Source organism: Mobula hypostoma, chromosome 20, assembly GCF_963921235.1.
Source record: "Mobula hypostoma chromosome 20, sMobHyp1.1, whole genome shotgun sequence".
NCBI lineage: Eukaryota > Metazoa > Chordata > Chondrichthyes > Myliobatiformes > Myliobatidae > Mobula > Mobula hypostoma.
This window is the reverse complement of record NC_086116.1, coordinates 63842152-63864413: the sequence shown is the minus strand read 5'-3', so window position 1 is coordinate 63864413 and position 22262 is coordinate 63842152. Positions and strand designations below refer to the sequence as shown.

General features: G+C 43.4%; 1 protein-coding gene across 6 annotated transcripts in view; it reads left to right on the top strand.

Moving 5' to 3' along the window:
* The window catches only part of fbxo18 (F-box DNA helicase 1), a 114183-nt gene that overhangs the window by 5285 nt on the left and 86636 nt on the right, over nt 1–22262 (top strand). For 5 of the 6 annotated variants that reach the window (XM_063073067.1, XM_063073064.1, XM_063073062.1 and 2 more), the window contains exons 3-5: nt 4727–5400; nt 6993–7123; nt 10915–11050. In XM_063073067.1, the coding sequence (XP_062929137.1) occupies nt 4727–5400; nt 6993–7123; nt 10915–11050 (941 nt within the window). Of the gene's footprint in view, nt 1–3969; nt 4650–4726; nt 5401–6992; nt 7124–10914; nt 11051–22262 lie in introns of those variants that run through there. The other variant, XM_063073063.1, reaches the window with a different exon arrangement.

The following is a 22262-nucleotide window of genomic DNA, read 5'->3' as shown; positions in this document are numbered from 1 at the left end:
TTGACAATGGAGTTAGACTCCATACATAGCCACAAGGGAGCCCCAGGGGCTAGGTTATCTGGAGCCCCCTGTTGCCAAAACATTAAAGCCCTAGCATTGACAGCCCAATAATAGTGTCTAAATATAGGTAATCCCAGCCCTCCTTCAGACTTGGGCTTTTGTAAATGAATTTTCGAAATCCCGTGATTCTTATAATTCCAGATATAAGACAATATTATGGAGTCCAATTCTTTAAAGAAAGCTGATATAAGAAAAATGGGGAGATTTTGACAAAGATAGAGAAACCTAGGAAGAGAAAACATTTTAATTGAATTTATACAACCAATCATGGACAGAGGTAGGGGTTTCCAACTTTTTATATTCTGTTTAAGTTTTGAAATAAACTCTGCGAAGTTTAATTTAAATTTTAATTTAGGATCTTTGGGGATTGTCAAGCCAAGATAAGTAAAGTGATCTTTAACTACATTGAACGGGACACTTTCCAAAAAACCCAGGTGTAGTGGTTGGAGAGGGGCACAAAGTCACTTTTTGTCCAGTTGATTGAGTATCCCGATAGTCGGCCAAAAGATGTGATTAAATCTAGAAGAAGAGGGACTGATTTCTGAGTTTTGTAAGTAGAGTATCACATCGTCAGCATATAAACTAATAAGTGTTTCAATACTTCCCACTTTCAAACCCAGAATATTTGGGTGACTTCTTATTTTTAAGGCAAGGGCAAAAAGGGCCCTGCTGGACTGAACGGTGTAGGGGAAACGGAGTTGATTTGTCACCATTAGTTATAATAGAGCACATTGGGCTGGCGGATATCAGTTTTACCCGGGATCCAAATGACTCACCGAACCCAAACCTGTAAGCTGACTCAAACATGTAAGGCCACTCAATCTGGTCAAAAGCCTTCTGTGCATCAAGGGATAAAATTGCTGCCCCATTAGCTTTCCCATGATCAGCAATATATATATCCTGTCTGATCAGGATGATTGATAGATGACAAATACTTGTTTAGTCAGTTAGCCAGCATTTTAGTAATTACCTTTCTATCGACATTCTGGAGTGCAATGGGACTATAGCTGGCCGGGTCTGTTTCCTCTTTACCTTTCTTTAAAATGAGGGAAATGTTAGCCTTGTAAAATGTTCTGGACAAGAGTTTATCTCTCTTAGAGCAAGATATCATTCTGTGGAGAAGTGGGGCAAGGATATCACAGAATTTCTTATAAAATTCACAGCCAAATCCATCCGGTCCAGCAGCCTTGCCGGGTGGAAATGACTTAATGGCAGAAGTTATTTCTTCCAATGTGAAGTCAGAATCTAAGTCCTCCCTAGCAGTGTCTCTTATGGCCTGGGCGCCCTGGAGCTGCCACGCCAGGAGCCCCTTGGGCTTGTCCCCCATTTCGAAATGCTTTTGTCTTAATTTTAATAGGAGGTTATTTATTTGACTACCCAAAATACAATTGTACTCATATTTAAGCTTCATTATTTTATTATAATCTTCAGAGGATTTCGAAGCCTGGTATGTCACTTCGATGGTTGGGAGAGTATTCTCAATCTCTAATTATCGCCCTTCTCTCTCCCTGTTAGTAGCGGATTCATATGAAATTATATACCCACGGATTACAACTTTTAATGTCCCCCAGAGTGTGGAATCTGACACCTCGCCGTTATCGTTAATTTCTATAAAATCTTTTAATCTGGTGGTGATATATTCTATAAATTTCTTACCGGCGAGTAGGGAGGGGTTAAAATGCCAGGAATAGTCTCGTTTGGAAAGGGAGAGGTTTAGGGACATTGTCAAGGGGCTTTGGTCAGAAATTAATCTATTATGATATTTTGTATTGGTAACACAAGATATTAAATGAGAGTCAACCAAAAAATAGTTTATTCTGCTCTAAGATTTGTGTACATGAGAATAATAAGAATAGTCCTTGTCAGTGGGATGTTGAACTCGCCAAATATCTACTAAATTCCTAGATCTAGTCAAACTATTTAGGACCTGCACTGACACGATACTGTATTTGAGGACGGGCGGGAGGACGATCTATCTAAATATGGATCCAGGTATCAATTCAAGTCACCGCCGATTATTATCTTTGAATTACTGGCATCCGGAATAAATCAAAAACTTTCCTAAAAAAATTTGGCTCATCTGTGTTTGGACCATAAGTGTTAAGGAAGGTTAGTGGAAATGAATTAATGGTGCCAGAGATCATAATGAACCTACCGAGAGGATCTGTGGTCATGGAAATTAGTTGAAATGGAATATTTTTCCTAAAGAGGATAGCCACACCACGGGCATGAGAAGTAAATGGTGACTGATAAACCTGCGATATCCAGCTAGATCTTAATCTGTGTTGCTCAGTTACTTTGATATGGGTTTCCTGTAGAAAAATCGCATCTGCAGATAGAGATTTGAGATGTCTAAAAATTTTATCCCTCTTAACAACATGACCAAGGCCCTTAAAATTCCATGAGACTATTGTAATATCTTTACCCCCCCCCCCCCCAGCTGCGTTCTACTGCAGGGCCTCTACATATGAGAATAAAAAAGAGATTATTAGAGTTGAGTACAAACATAGTAAACAATGCAAAATAACTGGCAGCCTCATAAGAACACAACATACACAAACAAAAAGCATGTCTGAGCTATAAACAGGAACAACACACACTCTAACCTACCCCCCTTCGTGTCTCCCTAAACCAGACACATAGTTTCCCATTTCCATCCCAAAAGGAGCTGCTGGGCAGGTAATTAACATTACACAATTATCACAAACCCCCTCTCTAAGAAAATTTATAACACAAATTATATAATACCATTAAACAGATGCTATTAGGGCTGGGGAGAGGTCTCCAATGTCCGCACCTGAAGCTGAACATTCATGACACCAACTCAAATTTAACCCTTATAATAACAAAAATATTTAGAACATTCTCTGCAATTAAATCCCAGTGCGGCATACAGCATTGCAAAACTACATATAACAAGCAAGTCCCTCACCTTATCCCAACATGGAAACCGGCACAAATATGAGCTGAATAAACAGTGTCAATATATCTACTCCCTTTTGCATGCGTTATTCCTTTCCAAGAATTGTGCTGCTTCTATCGAGTCGTTGTATACTTTAGGCGCTCTTCCATCTTGATGATAAGTATAGAGCCTAGCCAGATACCGCAGGGTGTGCTTGATTTGAACCATCATGCAGAGTTTGCAGTACATCCCGAAAGGCACGACGTTGAGTCATCTCCTCTTTAGTATAGTCCGGGAAGATGAAGACCTTGTTTCCCTTGTACTCCATGGGTTGTAGTCTGCTGCGGTGCAGGATCAGCTCTTCCACTTGAAAGTGATGGATACGTGCCAAGATGGTGCACGGTTTAGCGCTGGCAGCTGGCTTCGGCTGGAGAGAACGATACACGCGATGGACTTTAACCGGATACGGGAAATGCTCTTCCCTGAGCAACTTGGGAATCAGTCTGGAAACAGATTCAGTAGGTTTACCATCCTCCTTGCCCTCTTGTATCCCTACAATCTTAATATTATGTCTCCGGGAACGAGCCTCTAAGTCATGCACTTTAGCTTCAAGCTGGCTATTTTGTCTCATTAGCTCTGAATACTTAACTTCAAGCTCTTGCTTGCGTGCTTCAAGGTCACTGATGGTTAGTTCTTGATTAGCCACACGGGCTTGTAAGTCAGCCTGGGAGGCCACAAGCGCCTGAAACTTGGTCTCAAAAACATCAAAGCGGCCGTAAATGCCGCACAGAACTGACTCAGAAATCTCCTGACCTAATTCCTTGCACGTGGCGTAAGTTTTATCTGGCGGTATCTCAGACACGGAAAAGTTCTTTACCGACCCGTTGTTAGTACTAACTTCAGTAGTTTGGCAGTCGGCGGTCTTGGCTTTGTTTGCCTTCGGTATTGTCAAACTTTTCCAGACACTTAGTTTAGACATACGCTGTTGGCCTATGGATAAATAAAACACGGTATAATAGTAATTTTGTCGAGGCCTCGGAGAGGAGCACTGACCAAACACGTCTAATCCATACGCATGCACACTGGCGCCCCTCAAGTTATTGGTTTTGATGAGGGGTAATTTTTTTTCCCCCAGGTCTCTTGAAATAAGGCCACTTTTTTTTAGTTTGAGTGACAGGTCTTGGTTTACAATTCCATTTGAAAGTTGGCACCTCATTCAGTGCAACAGACCGGCAGTGTCAGCTTAGATTTATTTACATAGTTTTCTGGTTATGAGAATTAAATATGTAGCCTACCACAAAAGCCTCAACAGCTGAGCCACACTACCAGTAAGGCAATACAGTTGTCGCTTGATTTACAAAAGGGATGAGTTTTGTTAAGTGAAATTTCATAGATAGTAAAGGCTGGGTGAAATTTGTCATGCTTTTTTCTGCAGCTGTATTCCTTTGGATAGAAACTGGTGCATTGCTTTGCAAAGCCAAGACAGAGTCAAAGGCTTGTGTTAACAAAATTAATGGAAATTAAGGAATCACAAACATGAGAAAATCTGCAGATGCTGGAAATCCAAGCAACACACACGAAATGCTGGAGGAACTCAGCAGGCCAGGCAGCATCTATGGAAAAATGTACAGTTGACGTTTCTGGCCAAGACCCTTCAGCAGGACTGAAGAAAAAAGCTGAGGAGTAGGTTAAGTAGAAATTAAAGAATACCCGCATCAAAAGTTTTTCAATATATTATTTGATCTTTTTTTTCCTTCTGTGCAGGTAGACGAGGCAAGCGCAAACATCTTGCTTCCTCAGATTGCCTGTCTCTGAGCAACAGCCGTGTGGGTGCGTTCTCACTGACACAGCCATTCTGTTATATGGGCACAGGCAGAGGTTTACATAGGGGTCTATACCCAAGGAGCAGGAAAACAGCAGGCCGATTATGCCATCTCCAAAGGCAGCAGGTGGATGACATGCACAGGCCCTCTGAAGATGTGACCAGCGGCAAAGCCAGTGTCGGCCAGTCAAACTCTGAGCTCGATTTTGCTTTCGACCCCAAAGATTTCCTTTCCAGTGACGTGTCCATTGAAAATGACGTGTTGGTTCTGAATTCAAACTCCAGCAGAAAGCAACCCGTGCTGTCACCGGGATGTTCGAACAGCGATAGGAGTGGATTGGACCGCTCCACAAGGAGCCTGGAAAATGTCCCTGTCATCCTCCAGCAGAATAACATGAGAGCTGGAGTCACTGGTGCTGAGCCAGAGGTCGAACCTCTCCCTGATTCCTACTTTGGATTGTTGGGATGCACAGGCTCCCAGACACGGCCTTCCGGACACATCTCCCAGCTCCCAGACGAAATTCTCAGGGCTATATTCTGTCACCTGCCAGCGGTGGACTTGTATAGCTTCAGGCTGGTCTGTCAGCAATGGCGACGTGTTCTCAGTGACCCAATGGTAAATGTTGGTTTCTTCTGATATCACTTAGTATGCGTTGTGCTGTCCTATACACCCCTCCCACCTCCTGCAGGCATTGACTTCTGGAACAGGAAGACAAGTGGTTTCTTCCTAAGGCAGGCACTAATTCATCAGCTGAGGGACTGAAAGAGAGGGCGTTGGATAATCATTTGCCACACAGCTTTTGTAACCTGGATTCCATCCTGATCTCCCGTGGTGTCTGTGTGGATTTTGCAGATTATCCCCATGACGATGTAGGTTTCTCCCATCTCCTCCAGGTTCCGCCTCTGTCCGAAAGACGTGGTGTTGTTTGTTACTGTAAATTGCCCATGGTGTGCTGATGAGTGGTGGAATTGGGGAAGTATTGATGGGAACGTGGTGAGTTTAGGTCAAAGGGAAAATGGATGGGGATTGATAAGTGAAATTGGACGATGGGCCAAAATGCTTTCCTCTCATGCCATAAGCACAAGGGATTCTACAGATGCTGGAAATCCAGAGCAACATACAGGTACCTGGGGGTGCAGCTGGATGTCAGACTTGACTGGAGCACCAACACAGAGGCTGTGTACAAGAAGGGCCAGAGTCACCTCTACTTCCTGAGCAGACTGAGGTCCTTTGGAGTATGCAGGCCTCTCCTTCACATGTTCTACCAGTTTGTTGTCGCCAGTACAATCTTCTATGCCATGGTGTGTTGGGGCAATGACTTCAAACCGGGTGATGCCAACAGGCTCAATAAACTGATTAGAATGGCTGGCTCTGTTAAAGGAGTCAAACTGGACACACTGGAGGCTGTGGTAGACAAAGGACCCTACAGAAAATCCTGACAGTTCTGGACAATGTTTCTCATCCTCTGCATGCCTCCTTGGCTGAACAGAGGAGCACTTTTAGTAATAGACTAAGACAACTGTGCTGCTCCAAAGAGTGCTATATGAGGTCATTCCTACCCTCGGCCATTACGCTCTGTAATGAGTTAACCTAGAGCTGAGGAAGTGATGATCCCCTCCTGTTAGAACGTGGTAACTTATATTTTATTATTTCTACTTCTCTTCTAATATTTATATCTGTGCACTTGTAATGCTACTGTCACACTGTAATTTCCTTTGGGATCAGTAAAGTATCTATCTATTTATTTTCTTTGTTCATCATTTTTGTAAAGGAAGAGGAAAGAAGCCAGAATAAGAAGGTGGGGGAGGGGAAGGAGTACAAGCTGGCAGGTGATTGGTGAAACCAGGTGAAGGGGATGCTGGGTGGGGGAGGGGGATGAAGTGAGAAGCTGAAAGGTGATAGGTGGAGGAGGTAAAGGACTGAAGAAGAAGGAACCTGATAGGAGAGGAGAGTGGACCCTAGGAGGAGGGGTACCAGGTGGTTTTCATTTTTATTCGAGAGATCATGCATCTGTGGGATATCGCTTGTCAGTGCTGGAGATGTGAAATGCACAGGGTGACTGATTATTCAAATCCAATGACATTTGTTCTGAGTCTGGGAAGGCTGCCATGTTGCCATTGATGCAACAAAAGTTTCATTGATTTTTCAGTCAGCATGGAACCAATTCTGTATGCAATGCTTTGGTTGTCTTTATCTTGGTTTTGTAGTTTGTGCCATGGAAGAGACTGTACTATCGATACAGGAAGGGCCAAAGAACTGCCATGATGGAAGTTGACAGGATTCTGAAAGAAAACAAAGTCACAAAGGGTGACAAACAGGGCATGATAAATCTTGTAAGGTGAGTGATTGGTGTCACAATGACTGAACATGCTAACTATAGTTAATGTGTAACTTAATTGGACAGAATTGAGAGAACAAGTGAGCATGGAGCTTTTCTCTTTGGCATGAAAGAGGATGAGAGGTAACTTGATAGAGACGTACAAGATGAGAATGGATGTAGATCGAGTGGACAGCCAGAGACCTTTTTCCGCAGGACAGAAATGGCTGGTACAAGGGTGGGAATGTCGGAACATATAGAACATAGAACACTACAGCACATTACAGGCCCTTCGGTCCACAATGTTGTGCTGACCCTCAAACCCTGCCTCCCATATAACCCCGCCCACATTAAGTTCCTCCATACCTGTCTAGTAGTCTCTTAAACTTCATGAGTGTATCTGCCTCCACCACTGACTCAGGCAGTGCATTCCATGCACCAACCACCCTCTGAGTAAAAAACCTTCCTCTAATATCCCCCTTGAACTTCCCACCCCTTACCTTAAAGCCATGTCCTCTTGTATTGAGCAGTGGTGCACTGGGGAAGAGGCACTGGCTATCCACTCTATCTATTCCTCTTATTATCTTGTACACCTCTATCATGTCTCCTCTCATTCTCCTTCTCTCCAAAGAGTAAAGCCCTAGCTCCCTTAATCTCTGATCATAATGCATACTCTCTAAACCAGGCAGCATCCTGGTAAATCTCCTCTGTACTCTTTTCAATGCTTCCACATCCTTCCTATAGTGAGGCGACCAGAACTGGACACAGTACTCCAAGTGTGGCCTAACCAGAGTTTTATAGAGCTGCATCATTATATCGCGACTCTTAAACTCTATCCCTCGACTTATGAAAGCTAACACCCCATAAGCTTTCTTGACTACCCTATCCACCTGTGAGGCAACTTTCAGGGATCTGTGGACATGTACCCCCAGATCCCTCTGCTCCTCCACACTACCAAGTATCCTGCCATTTACTTTGTACTCTGCCTTGGAGTTTATCCTTCCAAAGTGTACCACCTCACACTTCGCCGGGTTAACTCCATCTGCCACTTTTGCATGCTATCAGTGTCTGTCTGAAATCTTCGACAATCCTCTACACTATCTACAACACCATTAACCTTTGTGTCATCTGCAAACTTGCCAACCCACCCTTCTACCCCCACATCCAGGTCGTTAATAAAAATCACGAAAAGTAGAGGTCCCAGAACAGATCCTTGTGGGACACCGCTAGTCACAATCTTCCAATCTGAATGTACTCCCTCCACCACGATCCTCTGCCTTCTGCAGGCAAGCCAATTCTGAATCCACCTGGCCAAACCTCCCTGGATCCCATGCCTTCTGACTTTCTGAATAAGCCTACCATGTGGAACCTTGTCAAATGCCTTAGTAAAATCCATGTAGATCACATCCACTGCACTACCCTCATCTATATGTCTGGTCACTTCCTCAAAGAACTCTATCAGGCTTGTTAGACATGATCTGCCCTTCACAAAGCCATGCTGACTGTCCCTGATCAGACCATGATTCTCTAAATGCCCATAGATCTTATCTCTAAGAATCTTTTCCAACAGCTTTCCCACCACAGACGTAAGGCTCACTGGTCTATAATTACCTGGACTATCCCTACTACCCTTTTTGAACAAGGGGACAACATTCACCTCCCTCCAATCCTCCGGTACCATTCCCATGGACAATGAGGACATGAAGATCCTAGCCAGAGGCTCAGCAATCTCTTCCCTCGCCTCATGGAGCAGCCTGGGGAATATTCCATCAGGCCCCGGGGACTTATCTGTCCTAATGTATTTTAACAGCTCCAACACCTCCTCTCCCTTAATATCAACATGCTCCAGAACATCACCCTCACTCATATTGTCCTCACCATCATCAAGTTCCCTCTCATTGGTGAATACCGAAGGGAAGTATTCATTGAGGACCTCGCTCACTTCCACAGCCTCCAGGCACAACTTCCCACCTTTATCTCTAATCGGTCCTACCTTCACTCCTGTCATCCTTTTGTTCTTCACATAATTGAAGAATGCCTTGGGGTTTTCCTTTACTACTCGCCAAGGTCTTCTCATGCCTCCTTCTTGCTCTTCTCAGCCCCTTCTTAAGCTGCTTTCTTGCTTCCCTATATTCCTCAATAGACCCATCTGATCCTTGCTTTCTAAACCTCATGTATGCTGCCTTCTTCCACCTGACTAGATTTTCCACCTCACGTCACCCATGGTTCCTTCACCCTACCATTCTTTATCTTCCTCACCGGGACAAATTTATCCCTAACATCCTGCAAGAGAACTCTAAACATCGACCACATGTTCATAGTACATTTCCCTGCAAAAACATCATCCCAATTCACACCCGCAAGTTCTAGCCTTATAGCCTCGTAATTTGCCCTTCCCCAATTAAAAATTTTCCTGTCCTCTCTGATTCTATCCTTTTCTATGATAATGCTAAAGGCCAGGGAGCGGTGGTCACTGTCCCCCAGATGCTCACCCACTGAGAGATCTGTGACCTGACCCGGTTCATTACCTAGTACTAGATCTAGTATGGCATTCCCCCTGGTCGGCCTGTCCACATACTGTGACAGGAATCCATCCTGGACACACTTAACAAACTCTGCCCCACCTAAACCCTTGGAACTAGTCAGGTGCCAATCAATATTAGGGAAGTTAAAGTCACCCAATATAACAACCCTGTTATTTTTACACCTTTCCAAAATCTGCCTCCCAGTCTGCTCCTCTGTATCTCTGCTGCTACCAGGGGGCCTGTAGAATACCCACAATAGAGTAACTGCTCCCTTCCTGTCCCTGACTTCCACCCAGACTGACTCAAAAGAGGATCCTGCTACATTACCTACCCTTTCTGTAGCTGTAATAGTATCCCTGACCAGTAATGCCACCCCTCCGCCCCTTTTCCCTCCCTCTCTATCCCTTTTAAACCACTGAAATCCAGGATTATTGAGAATCCATTCCTGCCCTGGTGCCAGCCAAGTCTCTGTAATGGCCACTGCATCATAATTCCATGTATGTATCCAAGCTCTCAGTTCATCACCTTTGTTCCTGATGCTTCTTGCATTGAGGTACACACATTTCAGCCCTTCTACCTTACTGTCTTTACACTGTTTATTCTGCTTCTCTTTCCTCAAAGCCTCTCTATATGTTAGATCTGGCTTTACTCCATGCACTTCTTTCACTGCTCTATCGCTCTGGGTCCCATCCCCCTTGCAAATTAGTTTAAACCCTCCCGAACCATGCTGGCAAACCTACCTGCAAGGATATTGCTCCCCCTCGAGTTCCGGTGCAACCCATCCAATCTGTACAGGTCCCACCTTCCCCAGAAGAGATCCCAATGATTCAGAGGTAAGTTTTTTTTTAAAAGACAGAAGACTGCTTTGAAAACTCTTCCAGTGGTGGTAGTAGAGGTAGATACATTCAGGACATTTAAGAAACTCTTGTGTAGGCATGTGGATTATAGAAAAATAGAGGGCTATGTACGAGGGAAGAGTTGGATTGATCTTAGATTAGGTTAGAAGATCGGTACATTGTCATGGGCTGAATGGCCTGGACTGTGCAGTACTGATCTGTGTTCTGTAGGTCCCCTGTAAGCAAAGAGGGCATTAGTAAACAGTGGGTTGCTTGCCTGTCAGCTTTTGTGAAAGCATCAACTTGGCACCTCTTGCAGTCAGGTACCTGGGGTCCTCTATGACCCATAGAGACATCCCAAATGTACTTGAAGAGCAATGATACATTATGATTTTCAATCTCTTGTGCTTTGCCAACTCCCTGATGTTTCTGGATTTCTTTTTCTAATTAGGTATGTGGCATCTCTCCAGCATGCAAGAACTGTAAACTCTGAAGCAGTCTTGGATTGTCTTAAGGACCACCCTGTCTTCAGTCAGTCCAAATTATGCATGAACCAGATCCTTCCAGATGTTTTCGGAGCAGCCAGGGTAGGTTTTCCATAGGGGCTTCCTCTCTTCTTGCACTTCCTTCTGTGCTCCCTTACCTGGAGCAAATAGAAATAAAATTCTCTTGCCTGGGACTGGAAGTCAGAGGCCTGATTCAGATCTGGGGACAGGGTGACACTCAGTCATGGTGGGTGAAAGGGAAATTCAACTGGGACATCATCGGGATGGGGAGTTGGGCTGATGAGAGAGTTGGAGGTTCAGGTCAAACTGCACAGAAGATGATTTTGGCACTGAGCTCAGTGGTTGGGATAAGGGTTGGTTGTATTGTGCAGATCTCAGACAGTGTTTCCACTCCAGAGAAACTCAACGGTAATGAAGTGTGCACAAAGAAAGAGCAAGCCTGGTATACAGGTGTGCATTTTTCTCACATCCAAATGACAGGGTTTCTGGGCCCTATGAAAAGTACCTCATCCAGGCAATAATGATTGACTCTTGCCACCCAGTCTGTCCGAGAGGCAATAAGCAAACCTGTGACTACTTAGAAACATAGAAACATAGAAAATAGGGGCAGGAGTAGGCCATTCGGCCCTTCGAGCCTGCACCACCATTTATTATGATCATGGCTGATCCTCCAACTCAGAACCCCGCCCCAGCCTTCCCTCCATACCCCCTGACCCCCGTAGCCACAAGGGCCATATCTAACTCCCTCTTAAATATAGCCAATGAACTGGCCTCAACTGTTTCCTGTGGCAGAGAATTCCACAGATTCACCACTCTCTGTGTGAAGAAGTTTTTCCTAATCTCGGTCCTAAAAGGCTTCCCCTCTATCCTCAAACTGTGACCCCTCGTTCTGGACTTCCCCAACATCGGGAACAATCTTCCTGCATCTAGCCTGTCCAATCCTTTTAGGATCTTATACGTTTCAATCAGATCCCCCCTCAATCTTCTAAATTCCAACGAGTACAAGCCCAGTTCATCCAGTCTTTCTTCATATGAAAGTCCTGCCATCCCAGGAATCAATCTGGTGAACCTTCTTTGTACTCCCTCTATGGCAAGGATGTCTTTCCTCAGGTTAGGGGACCAAAACTGCACACAATACTCCAGGTGTGGTCTCACCAAGGCCTTGTACAACTGCAGTAGTACCTCCCTGCTCCTGTACTCGAATCCTCTCGCTATAAATGCCAGCATACCGTTCGCCTTTTTCACCGCCTGCTGTACCTGCATGCCCAATTTCAATGACTGGTGTATAATGACACCCAGGTCTCGTTGCACCTCCCCTTTTCCTAATCGGCCACCATTCAGATAATAATCTGTTTTCCTATTTTTGCCACCAAAGTGGGTAACTTCACATTTATCCACATTAAATTGCATCTGCCATGAATTTGCCCACTCACCCAACCTATCCAAGTCACCCTGCATCCTCTTAGCATCCTCCTCACAGCTAACATTGCCACCTAGCTTCGTGTCATCCGCAAACTTGGAGATGCTGCATTTAATTCCCTCATCCAAGTCATTAATATATATTGTAAACAACTGGGGTCCCAGCACTGAGCCTTGCGGTACCCCACTAGTCACCGCCTGCCATTCTGAAAAGGTCCCGTTTATTCCCACTCTTTGCTTCCTGTCTGCTAACCAATTCTCCACCCACACCAATACCTTACCCCCAATACCGTGTGCTTTAAGTTTGCACACTAATCTCCTGTGTGGGACCTTGTCAAAAGCCTTTTGAAAATCCAAATATACCACATCCACTGGTTCTCCCCTATCCACTCTACTAGTTACATCCTCAAAAAATTCTATGAGATTCGTCAGACATGATTTTCCTTTCACAAATCCATGCTGACTTTGTCCGATCATTTCACAGCTTTCCAAATGTGCTGTTATCACATACTTCACAAACATTAGGAAATCCCCAAGCCCCTTGGCCATCAAAAAGAATTTCAAAGCTCATTACTGCATAGTTGAGGGTAACCAGAAAGGACGGACTAACCCAGAACATGAGAAAGCGAAGTAACAGTAGGCCATTCGACCTTCGTAGGCCTCTTTCAAATTTCAGTGTGGCTGAACCTTTACCCCAGCAGTACCCCCTTGCACTAACCCTCATAGTTGGGTAGTTTTATAATGGTTGCGAGTTTTATAGTGCCTCATCTACTAAAATGTTATACCTACTGCTCGTTAGATGGTTAAAAACAAAATATAAAAATTTAGGCAGACACACCCAAACAGCCAGATTTAGACCGTTGCAGGTTAGCTAATGATACGTCATTATCTATAGTACATCATGGTTCATTTAGTATCAAAGCATTCTCTCCATCTCAGGTACTCAATTCCAAAGATTTGCTGCACTTGTGATCTTTATCTTTCAATTTTTTTTTTATTGACTTAAAAGAATGAGGATAAATACAAACCAGAGGGGAGGTTATCTCAAATACATACTTCAATAATAGTACAAACAAAGAAAGGAATATACACTGTCAAAATCATAGATAGTATTAAGCTCATATAAAGAGAGGAAAGATCCACTTCTCTTAACAGTTCATAGAAAAAAAAACTCAAGATTTCCTGTTATTGAGAGAAAAAAAACCACTAAACTAACCTAAAACAAAAAAAAGGGGGGGGAGGGGGACTGAGCAGTCCATTTTGAGGATACAGTTTTTTAAAAAAAAGGGAAAATCCTTCTGGTCAAATCTAAAACTTCGCGGAGAAGAAAAAAAAAACTGGAAAAGTAAAAAGAATTAGATCATATGAAAATATTGAATAAAAGGTCGCCAAGTTTGTTCAAATTTAAAAGATGTATCAAACATCCAACTCCTTATTTTCTCCAAACTTAAACAAGACATAATGGAGGAGAGCCAAAAAAAAACTGGGTAGATTGGGATCCTTCCAGTACAATAGAATAGCTCTCCTGGCCAATAAAGTTGAGAAAGCTATCATGCGTTGAGCAGAAGCAGAAACATTTCCTGCTTCCGTTGGAATAGTCCCAAAGATTATTGTAAGTGAATTAGGTTGTAGGTCCAGACCTATGACTTTTGATAACTTTCTAAAAACATAGAACATTGAATAGTACAGCACAGTACAGGCCCTTCGGCCCACATTGTTGTGCTGACCCTCAAACCCTGCCTCCCGTATAACCCCCCACCTTAAATTCCTCCATATACCTGTCTAGTAGTCTCTTAAATTTCACTAGTGTATCTGCCTCCACCACTGACTCAGGCAGTGTATTCCACGCACCAGCCACTCTCTGAGTAAAAAACTTTCCTCTAATATCCCCCTTGAACTTCCCACCCCTTACCTTATCTTGTATTGAGCAGTGGTGCCCTGGGGAAGAGGCGCTGGCTATCCACTCTATCTGTTCCTCTTATTATCTTGCATACCTCTATGATGTCTCCTTAATCTCTGATCATAATGCATACTCTCTATGTCGTTGGTACCAACATGTATCACGACTTCTGGTTGCTTTCCCTCTCGTACCAGGTTGTCGTGCACCTGGTCAGAGACATCCCGGACTCTGGCACCCGGGAGGTAACAAACCATGCGGGTGTCCTTCTCACGTCCACAAAATCTCCTGTCTGCTCCCCTGACTATACATCTCTCCAAAAATTATTTAACTTTTGCAGGACCAAAACATATGAGTTAAAGTGGCCACCTCAGTGTTACATCTATCACAGGTAGGATTTATATTAGAAAAAATATGCATTAGTTTATCTTTTGATATATGTGCCCTGTGCACTACCTTGAACTGAATCAAGGAGTGACAGATGAATTATTAACTAAATGACAAATTTTATTCCATTGATTATCTGAAAGTGACTCTTGAAGTTCCGATTCCCAAGCATGTTTAACCTTATCATTAGAAATTATTTGTAAATTCAATAACCGTTTATCTATGATGGCTATCAATCGATTTTGGAATGGTTTAAGTTGAAAGATAACATCTATCATATCTGGTAAATGAACAAATGGGTAATTCAGTAACAAATTGCGTAAAAAAAATTCCTAATTTGTAAATACCTAAAAAAAATTGTGCATTAGATAAATCATATTTGTCCACTAGCTGTGAAAAAGACATTAAACTATCCTCTAAAAACAAATCTAGAGAAATTTTTATTCCCTTAGTTTTCCATGTTAAAAAGACCTTATCTAAAATTGATGGTTTAAAAAATAGTTAAAATGGATATTACGAGAAAGAGCAACACACATCAAAGTTGCTGGTGAATGCAGCAGGCCAGGCAGCATCTCTAGCATCCCTGTTGCGTTCACCAGCAACTTTGATGTGTGTTGCTTGAATTTCCAGCATCTGCAGAATTCCTCGTGATTACTAGAAAGAGTGTGGGCACATGGCCAAGTGGTTAAGGCATTGGACTAGCGACCTGAAGGTCGTGAGTTTGAGCCCCAGCCGAGGCAGCGTATTGTGTCCTTGAGCAAGGCACTTAATCACACATTGCTCTGCGACGACACTGGTGCCAAGCTGTATGGGTTCTAATGCCCTGGTGTCGTGGAGAGGGGAGACTTGCAGCATGGGCAACTGCTGGTCTTCCATACAACCTTGCCCAGGCCTGTGCCCTGGAGAGTGAAGACTTTCCAGGTGCAGATCAATGGTCTCACAAGACTAACGGATGCCTTTAAAACTAGAAAGAACAAAGTTATTTAAGTCAAAAGATCTGTGAAACTGAAACCAAATTTTTAATGTATGTCTAACAATGGGACTAAGATCTTGTCTACCAATCTTAGAAAACAAAAAGGGAAGAGGAGCTCCCAGTAAAGAAGCAAAAGAGAACCCCTTTACCGAGTTCTCCTCAATGTCCAACCATGAAGAACAGTCCTGCATATCTGTACAGTCAATCCAAAAAAGTAATATAACGAATATTAATTGCCCAGTAATAGAATCTAAAGTTTGGTAAAGTCAAGCCACCATCTCTTTTTAATTTTTGCAGTAAAGGTTTACTCACTCTAGAGCTTTTATTATTCCAGATATATGATAAGATCATAGAATCTATTCTATCAAAAAACATTTTCGGGGAAAAGGATGGAACAGCTTGAAATGTGTATAAAAATTTCGGTAAAATTGTCATTTTTATAGCACTTATTCGACCAATTAACGACATCGTCATAGGCGACCATTTGGAAAGCGTTTGTTGTGTATATTCAATTAAAGGAAGAAAACTATATTTATATAAATCTTTAAAATTTTTAGTAATTTTAATACCAAGATAGGTAAAATATTTTTAGCAATATTAAAAGGTATTTGATCATATTGATCCAAATAATTATTACTAGGAAATAATTCACTTTTATGTAAATTTAACGTATCCAGAGAAAGTACTAAATTCAGTAATTATGGATAACATAGAAGGAATAGATTTCCTAGGGTCTGAAATGTAAACTAATAAATCATCTGCGTAGAATGAAACCTTATGTACTTTATCCCCTCTCTTAATACCCTGAACAGAGTTGGAATCCCTAAGAGCGATAGCAAGTGGTTCTAAAGCCAAATTAAATAATAAAGGACTAAGAGGACAACCCTGACGGGTTCCTCTATATAGTCTAAAATAAGGAGATTTTTGATTGTTAGTTATAACCGCAGGCATCGGGGCTTGATAGATCAGTTTGATCCAGGAAATAAATCCCGGACCAAAAATAAATCTCCCCAAAACCTGAAATAAATAAGGCCATTCCACCCTACCAAAGGCTTTCTCTGCATCAAGAGAGACAATACATTCAGATTCTTTATCTGAGGGAGAATAAATAATATTTGACAATCTTCGAATATTAGAATGTGGATACCTATTTTTAATAAATCCAGTTTGATCATTTGAAATAACAGTAGGCAAAATATTTTCAAGCCTATTAGCCAGAATCTTAGAGAGAATTTTAAAGTCCACATTCAATAAGGAAATTGGTCTATAGGAGGCACATTCAGATAGATCTTTTCCTTTTTTAGGAATCAATGAGATTGATGCTTCATAAAAGGTTTTCAGGAGATTCCCAGAGGATATAGAATCAATGAAAGTTTGACATAGATGTGATGTAAGCATTTCAGTAAAAGTCTTATAAAATTTCACTGTATGTCCATCTGGTCCCTAGTTGCATAGAGGATTTAGCCCTAGCTATTTCCTCTTGTTTAATAGGCGCATCTGATGTGTTAATATCTTGAATAGAAATTTTAGGTATATTTAATTTTTGCAAAAATCTATTCATAAAGATAGTATTATCAGAAACACACATCAAAGTTGCTGGTGAACGCAGCAGGCCAAGCAGCATCTCTAGGAAGAGGTGCAATCGATGTTTCAGGCCGAGACCCTTCATCAGGACTAACTGAAGGAAGAGTGAGTAAGGGATTTGAAAGTTGGAGGGGGAGGGGGAGATCCAAAATGATAGGAGAAGACAGGAGGGGAAGGGATAGAGCCAAGAGCTGGACAGGTGATAGGCAAAAGGGGATACGAGAGGATCATGGGACAGGAGGTCCGGGAAGAAAGACAAGGGGGAGGGGGGACCCAGAGGATGGGCAAGAGGTATATTCAGAGGGACAGAGGGAGAAAAAGGAGAGTGAGAGAAAGAATGTGTGCATAAAAATGAGTAACAGATGGGGTACGAGGGGGAGGTGGGGCCTTAGCGGAAGTTAGAGAAGTCGATGTTCATGCCATCAGGTTGGAGGCTACCCAGACGGAATATAAGGTGTTGTTCCTCCAACCTGAGTGTGGCTTCATCTTTACCGTAGAGGAGGCCATGGATAGACATGTCAGAATGGGAATGGGATGTGGAATTAAAATGTGTGGCCACTGGGAGATCCTGCTTTCTCTGGCGGACAGAGCGTAGATGTTCAGCAAAGCGGTCTCCCAGTCTGCGTCGGGTCTCGCCAATATATAAAAGGCCACATCGGGAGCACCGGACGCAGTATATCACCCCAGTCGACTCACAGGTGAAGTGTTGCCTCACCTGGAAGGACTGTCTGGGGCCCTGAATGGTGGTAAGGGAGGAAGTGTAAGGGCATGTGTAGCACTTGTTCCGCTTACACGGATAAGTGCCAGGAGGGAGATCAGTGGGGAGGGATGGGGGGGGACGAATGGACAAGGGAGTTGTGTAGGGAGCAATCCCTGCGGAATGCAGAGAGAGGTGGGGAGGGAAAGATGTGCTTAGTGGTGGGATCCCGTTGGAGGTGGCGGAACTTACGGAGAATAATATGTTGGACCCGGAGGCTGGTGGGGTGGTAGGTGAGGACCAGGGGAACCCTATTCCTAGTGGGGTGGCGGGAGGATGGAGTGAGAGCAGATGTACGTGAAATGGGGGAGATGCGTTTAAGAGCAGAGTTGATAGTGGAGGAATGGAAGCCCCTTTCTTTAAAAAAGGAAGACATCTCCCTTGTCCTAGAATGAAAAGCCTCATCCTGAGAGCAGATGCGGCAGAGACGGAGGAATTGCGAGAAGGGGATGGCGTTTTTGCAAGAGACAGGGTGAGAAGAGGAATAGTCCAGATAGCTGTGAGAGTCAGTAGGCTTATAGTAGACATCAGTGGATAAGCTGTCTCCAGAGACAGAGACAGAAAGATCTAGAAAGGGGAGGGAGGTGTTGGAAATGGACCAGGTAAACTTGAGGGCAGGGTGAAAGTTAGAGGCAAAGTTAATAAAGTCAACGAGTTCTGCATGCGTGGAGGAAGCAGCGCCAATGCAGTCGTCGATGTAGCGAAGGAAAAGTGGGGGACAGATACCGGAATAGGCACGGAACATAGATTGCTCCACAAAGCCAACAAAAAGGCAGGCATAGCTAGGACCCATACGGGTGCCCATAGCTACGCCTTTAGTTTGGAGGAAGTGGGAGGAGCCAAAGGAGAAATTATTAAGAGTAAGGACTAATTCCGCTAGACGGAGCAGAGTGGTGGTAGAGGGGAACTGATTAGGTCTGGAATCCAAAAAGAAGCGTAGAGCTTTGAGACCTTCCTGATGGGGGATGGAAGTATATAAGGACTGGACATCCATGGTGAAAATAAAGTGGTGGGGGCCAGGGAACTTAAAATCATCGTAAAGTTTAAGAGCGTGAGAAGTGTCACGAACATAGGTCGGAAGGGATTGAACAAGGGGTGATAAAACAGTGTCGAGGTATGCAGAAACGAGTTCGGTGGGGCAGGAGCAAGCTGAGACAATAGGTGGGCCAGGACAGGCAGGTTTGTGGATCTTGGGTAGGAGGTAGAAACGGGAAGTGCGGGGTGTGGGAACTATAAGGTTGGTAGCAGTGGATGGGAGATTCCCTGAGCGGATAAAGTCGGTGATGGTGTGGGAGACAATGGCCTGGTGCTCCTTAGTGGGGTCACGATCGAGGGGTAAATAAGAGGAGGTATCCGCGAGTTGTCGCTGTGCCTCGGCAAGGTAGAGGTCAGTACGCCAGACTACAACAGCACCCCCCTTATCGGCGGGTTTAATAATAAGGTTAGGATTAGTGCGGAGGGAGTGGAGAGCAGAGCGTTCCGACGGAGTGAGGTTGGAATGGGGACAAGGTGCGGTGAAGTCGAGACGGTTGATGTCCCGTCGGCAATTAGCAATAAAGAGATCCAGAGCAGGCAGAAGACCAGAGCGGGGTGTCCATGAAGAAGAGGAGGGTTGAAGACGGGAGAAGGGGTCATCGGTGGGGGTGGAAGAGTCCTTGCCGAAGAAGTAGGCTCGGAGACGGAGACGGCGGAAGAAAAGTTCCGCATCATGGCGAACACGGAACTCACTGAGGTGTGGGCGAAGGGGGACAAAGGTGAGGCCCTTACTGAGAACAGAGCGTTCTGCCTCCGACAGTTGAAGGTCGGAGGGGATGGTAAAGACCCGGCACGGATGAGAGCTGGGATCAGAGGGGGGAGGCTTATTATCAGAAAATTCAGATTTATAAAGGTTAGAATAGAAATCCATAAATATCTTATTAATTTCATGAGGATCTAATGTTTCAGTTCTATCTGGTCTACATATTTTCAAAATCTGTCTTCTGACCATACTTGCTTTCAACTGACCAGCCAGCAATTTACCTGATTTATCAACATGTATATAAAATTGACTTTTGGATTTTAAAAGTTGCTGCTCAATGGGGAAGGTCAAAAGCAGATCATGCTGTGTTTGGAGTTCAACCCTTTCCTTATATAGATCTTCACTAGGTCTTACTGAATACGCTTTATATACCTCTTTAATTTTATTAGTAATTACTAAAAGTTCCGCTTTGGTTTTCCCTCTTAAACCTGCTGAATATGAAATTATCTGCCCCCAAAGAAAGGATTTCATCGTATCCCATATAACCAAATTTGACATGCCTTCAGTTGTATTAAGTTCAAAAAATAAAGAAATTTGCTCCTTGATAAAACTAACAAAAGTTGGATCTTGTAACAATATGGGATTCAGTCTCCACTGAAATATGGGATTCAGTCTCAACTGAAATTTTAAAAAAACTTATAAATCATAAAAAAACAAGTAAATATATGTATGTCAAACCCAGAGCTATATTAATATTAAAGCAAGCAAGAAAAAGAAATCAACCAGGTCTTGTGTGGACATCCATAAAATGTGGAACAGACTTTCTTCAAAGCAACTATAGATATATACTAATTATTAACAAATAAAAAAATATTAAATCAGCCAAGTCCTGTATGGACATCCATAAAACGTAGAGGCATCTATAAACATCTCCCAGCTCGGGTTTGCCTATTCAAGTTGCTTTCAACATAGACTTAAACCCCTTAATAAATTCCCAACCTTCATCTAGAGAGTTAATCTTTTGTGGCTGAGAGTCCATAAGACCATAAGACAAAGGAGCAGAAGTCCGCCATTCGGCCCATCGAGTCTGCTCCGCCATTTTATCATGAGCTGATCCATTCTCCCATTTAGTCCCACTCCTCTGCCTTCTCACCATAACCTTTGATGCCCTGGCTACTCAGATACCTATCAATCTCTGCCTTAAATACACCCAGTGACTTGGCCTCCACTGCTGCCTGTGGCAACAAATTCCATAGATTCACCACCCCGACTAAAAAAATTTCTTCGCATTTCTGTTCTGAATGGGCACCCTTCAATCCTTAAGTCACGCCCTCTCATACTAGACTCCCCCATCATGGGAAACAACTTTGCCACATCCACTCTGTCCATGCCTTTCAACATTCGAAATGTTTCTATGAAGTCTCCCCTCATTCTTCTAAACTCCAAGGAATACAGTCCAAGAGCAGACAAACATTCCTCATATGTTAACCCTCTCATTCCCAGAATCATTCTAGTGAATGTTCTCTGTACCCTCGCTAACATCAGCACATCCTTTCTTAAATAAGGAGACCAAAACTGCCCACAGTACTCCAAGTGAGGTCTCACCAGCGCCTTACAGAGCCTCAACATCACATCCCTGCTCCTATACTCTATTCCTCTAGAAATGAATGCCAACATTGCATTCGCCTTCTTCACTACCAACTCAACCTGGAGGTAGGGTACCCTGTACGAAGACTCCCAAGTCCCGTTGCATCTAAACTTTGAATTCTTTCCCCATTTAAATAATAGTCTGCCCATTTATTTTTTCTGCCAAAGTGCATAACCATACACTTTCCAACATTGTACTTCATTTGCCACTTCTCTGCCCATTCTTCCAATCTATCCAAGTCCCGCTGTAGACTCTCTGTTTCCTCAGCACTACCGGCCCCAGCACCTATCTTCGTATCATCAGCAAACTTAGCCACAAAGCCATCTATTCCATAATCCAAATCGTTGATGTACAATGTAAAAAGAAGCGGCCCCAACACAGACCCCTGTGGAACACCACTGGTAACCGGCAGCCAACCAGAATAGGATCCCTTTATTCCCACTCTCTGTTTCCTGCCAATCAGCCAATGCCCTATCCACGTATGTAACTTTCCAGTAATTCCATGGGCTCTTATCTTGTTAAGCAGCCTCATGTGTGGCACCTTGTCAAAGGCCTTCTGAAAATCCAAATATACAACATCCACTGCATCTCCCTTGTCTAGCCTACTTGTAATTTCCTCAAAAAATTGTAATAGATTTGTCAGGCAGGATTTTCCTTTAAGGAATCCATGCGGAATCCAAAGGAGGCAGGCGGAAAAATTATCAAACATGCCGGATAATGGAGCAACGGGCGACATTTTATTTTATATAATTCAACCATCAGTTCCCGGTATTTCCTTCTTTTGGCAAAGATCTCCGGAGCAAAGTCCTCCACTATACGAATTTCTGTTGCATTGTAGATTAGCTTACCCCTTTTTCTTGCCTCTCAGAGTATAGCTTCTTTGGTTGTAA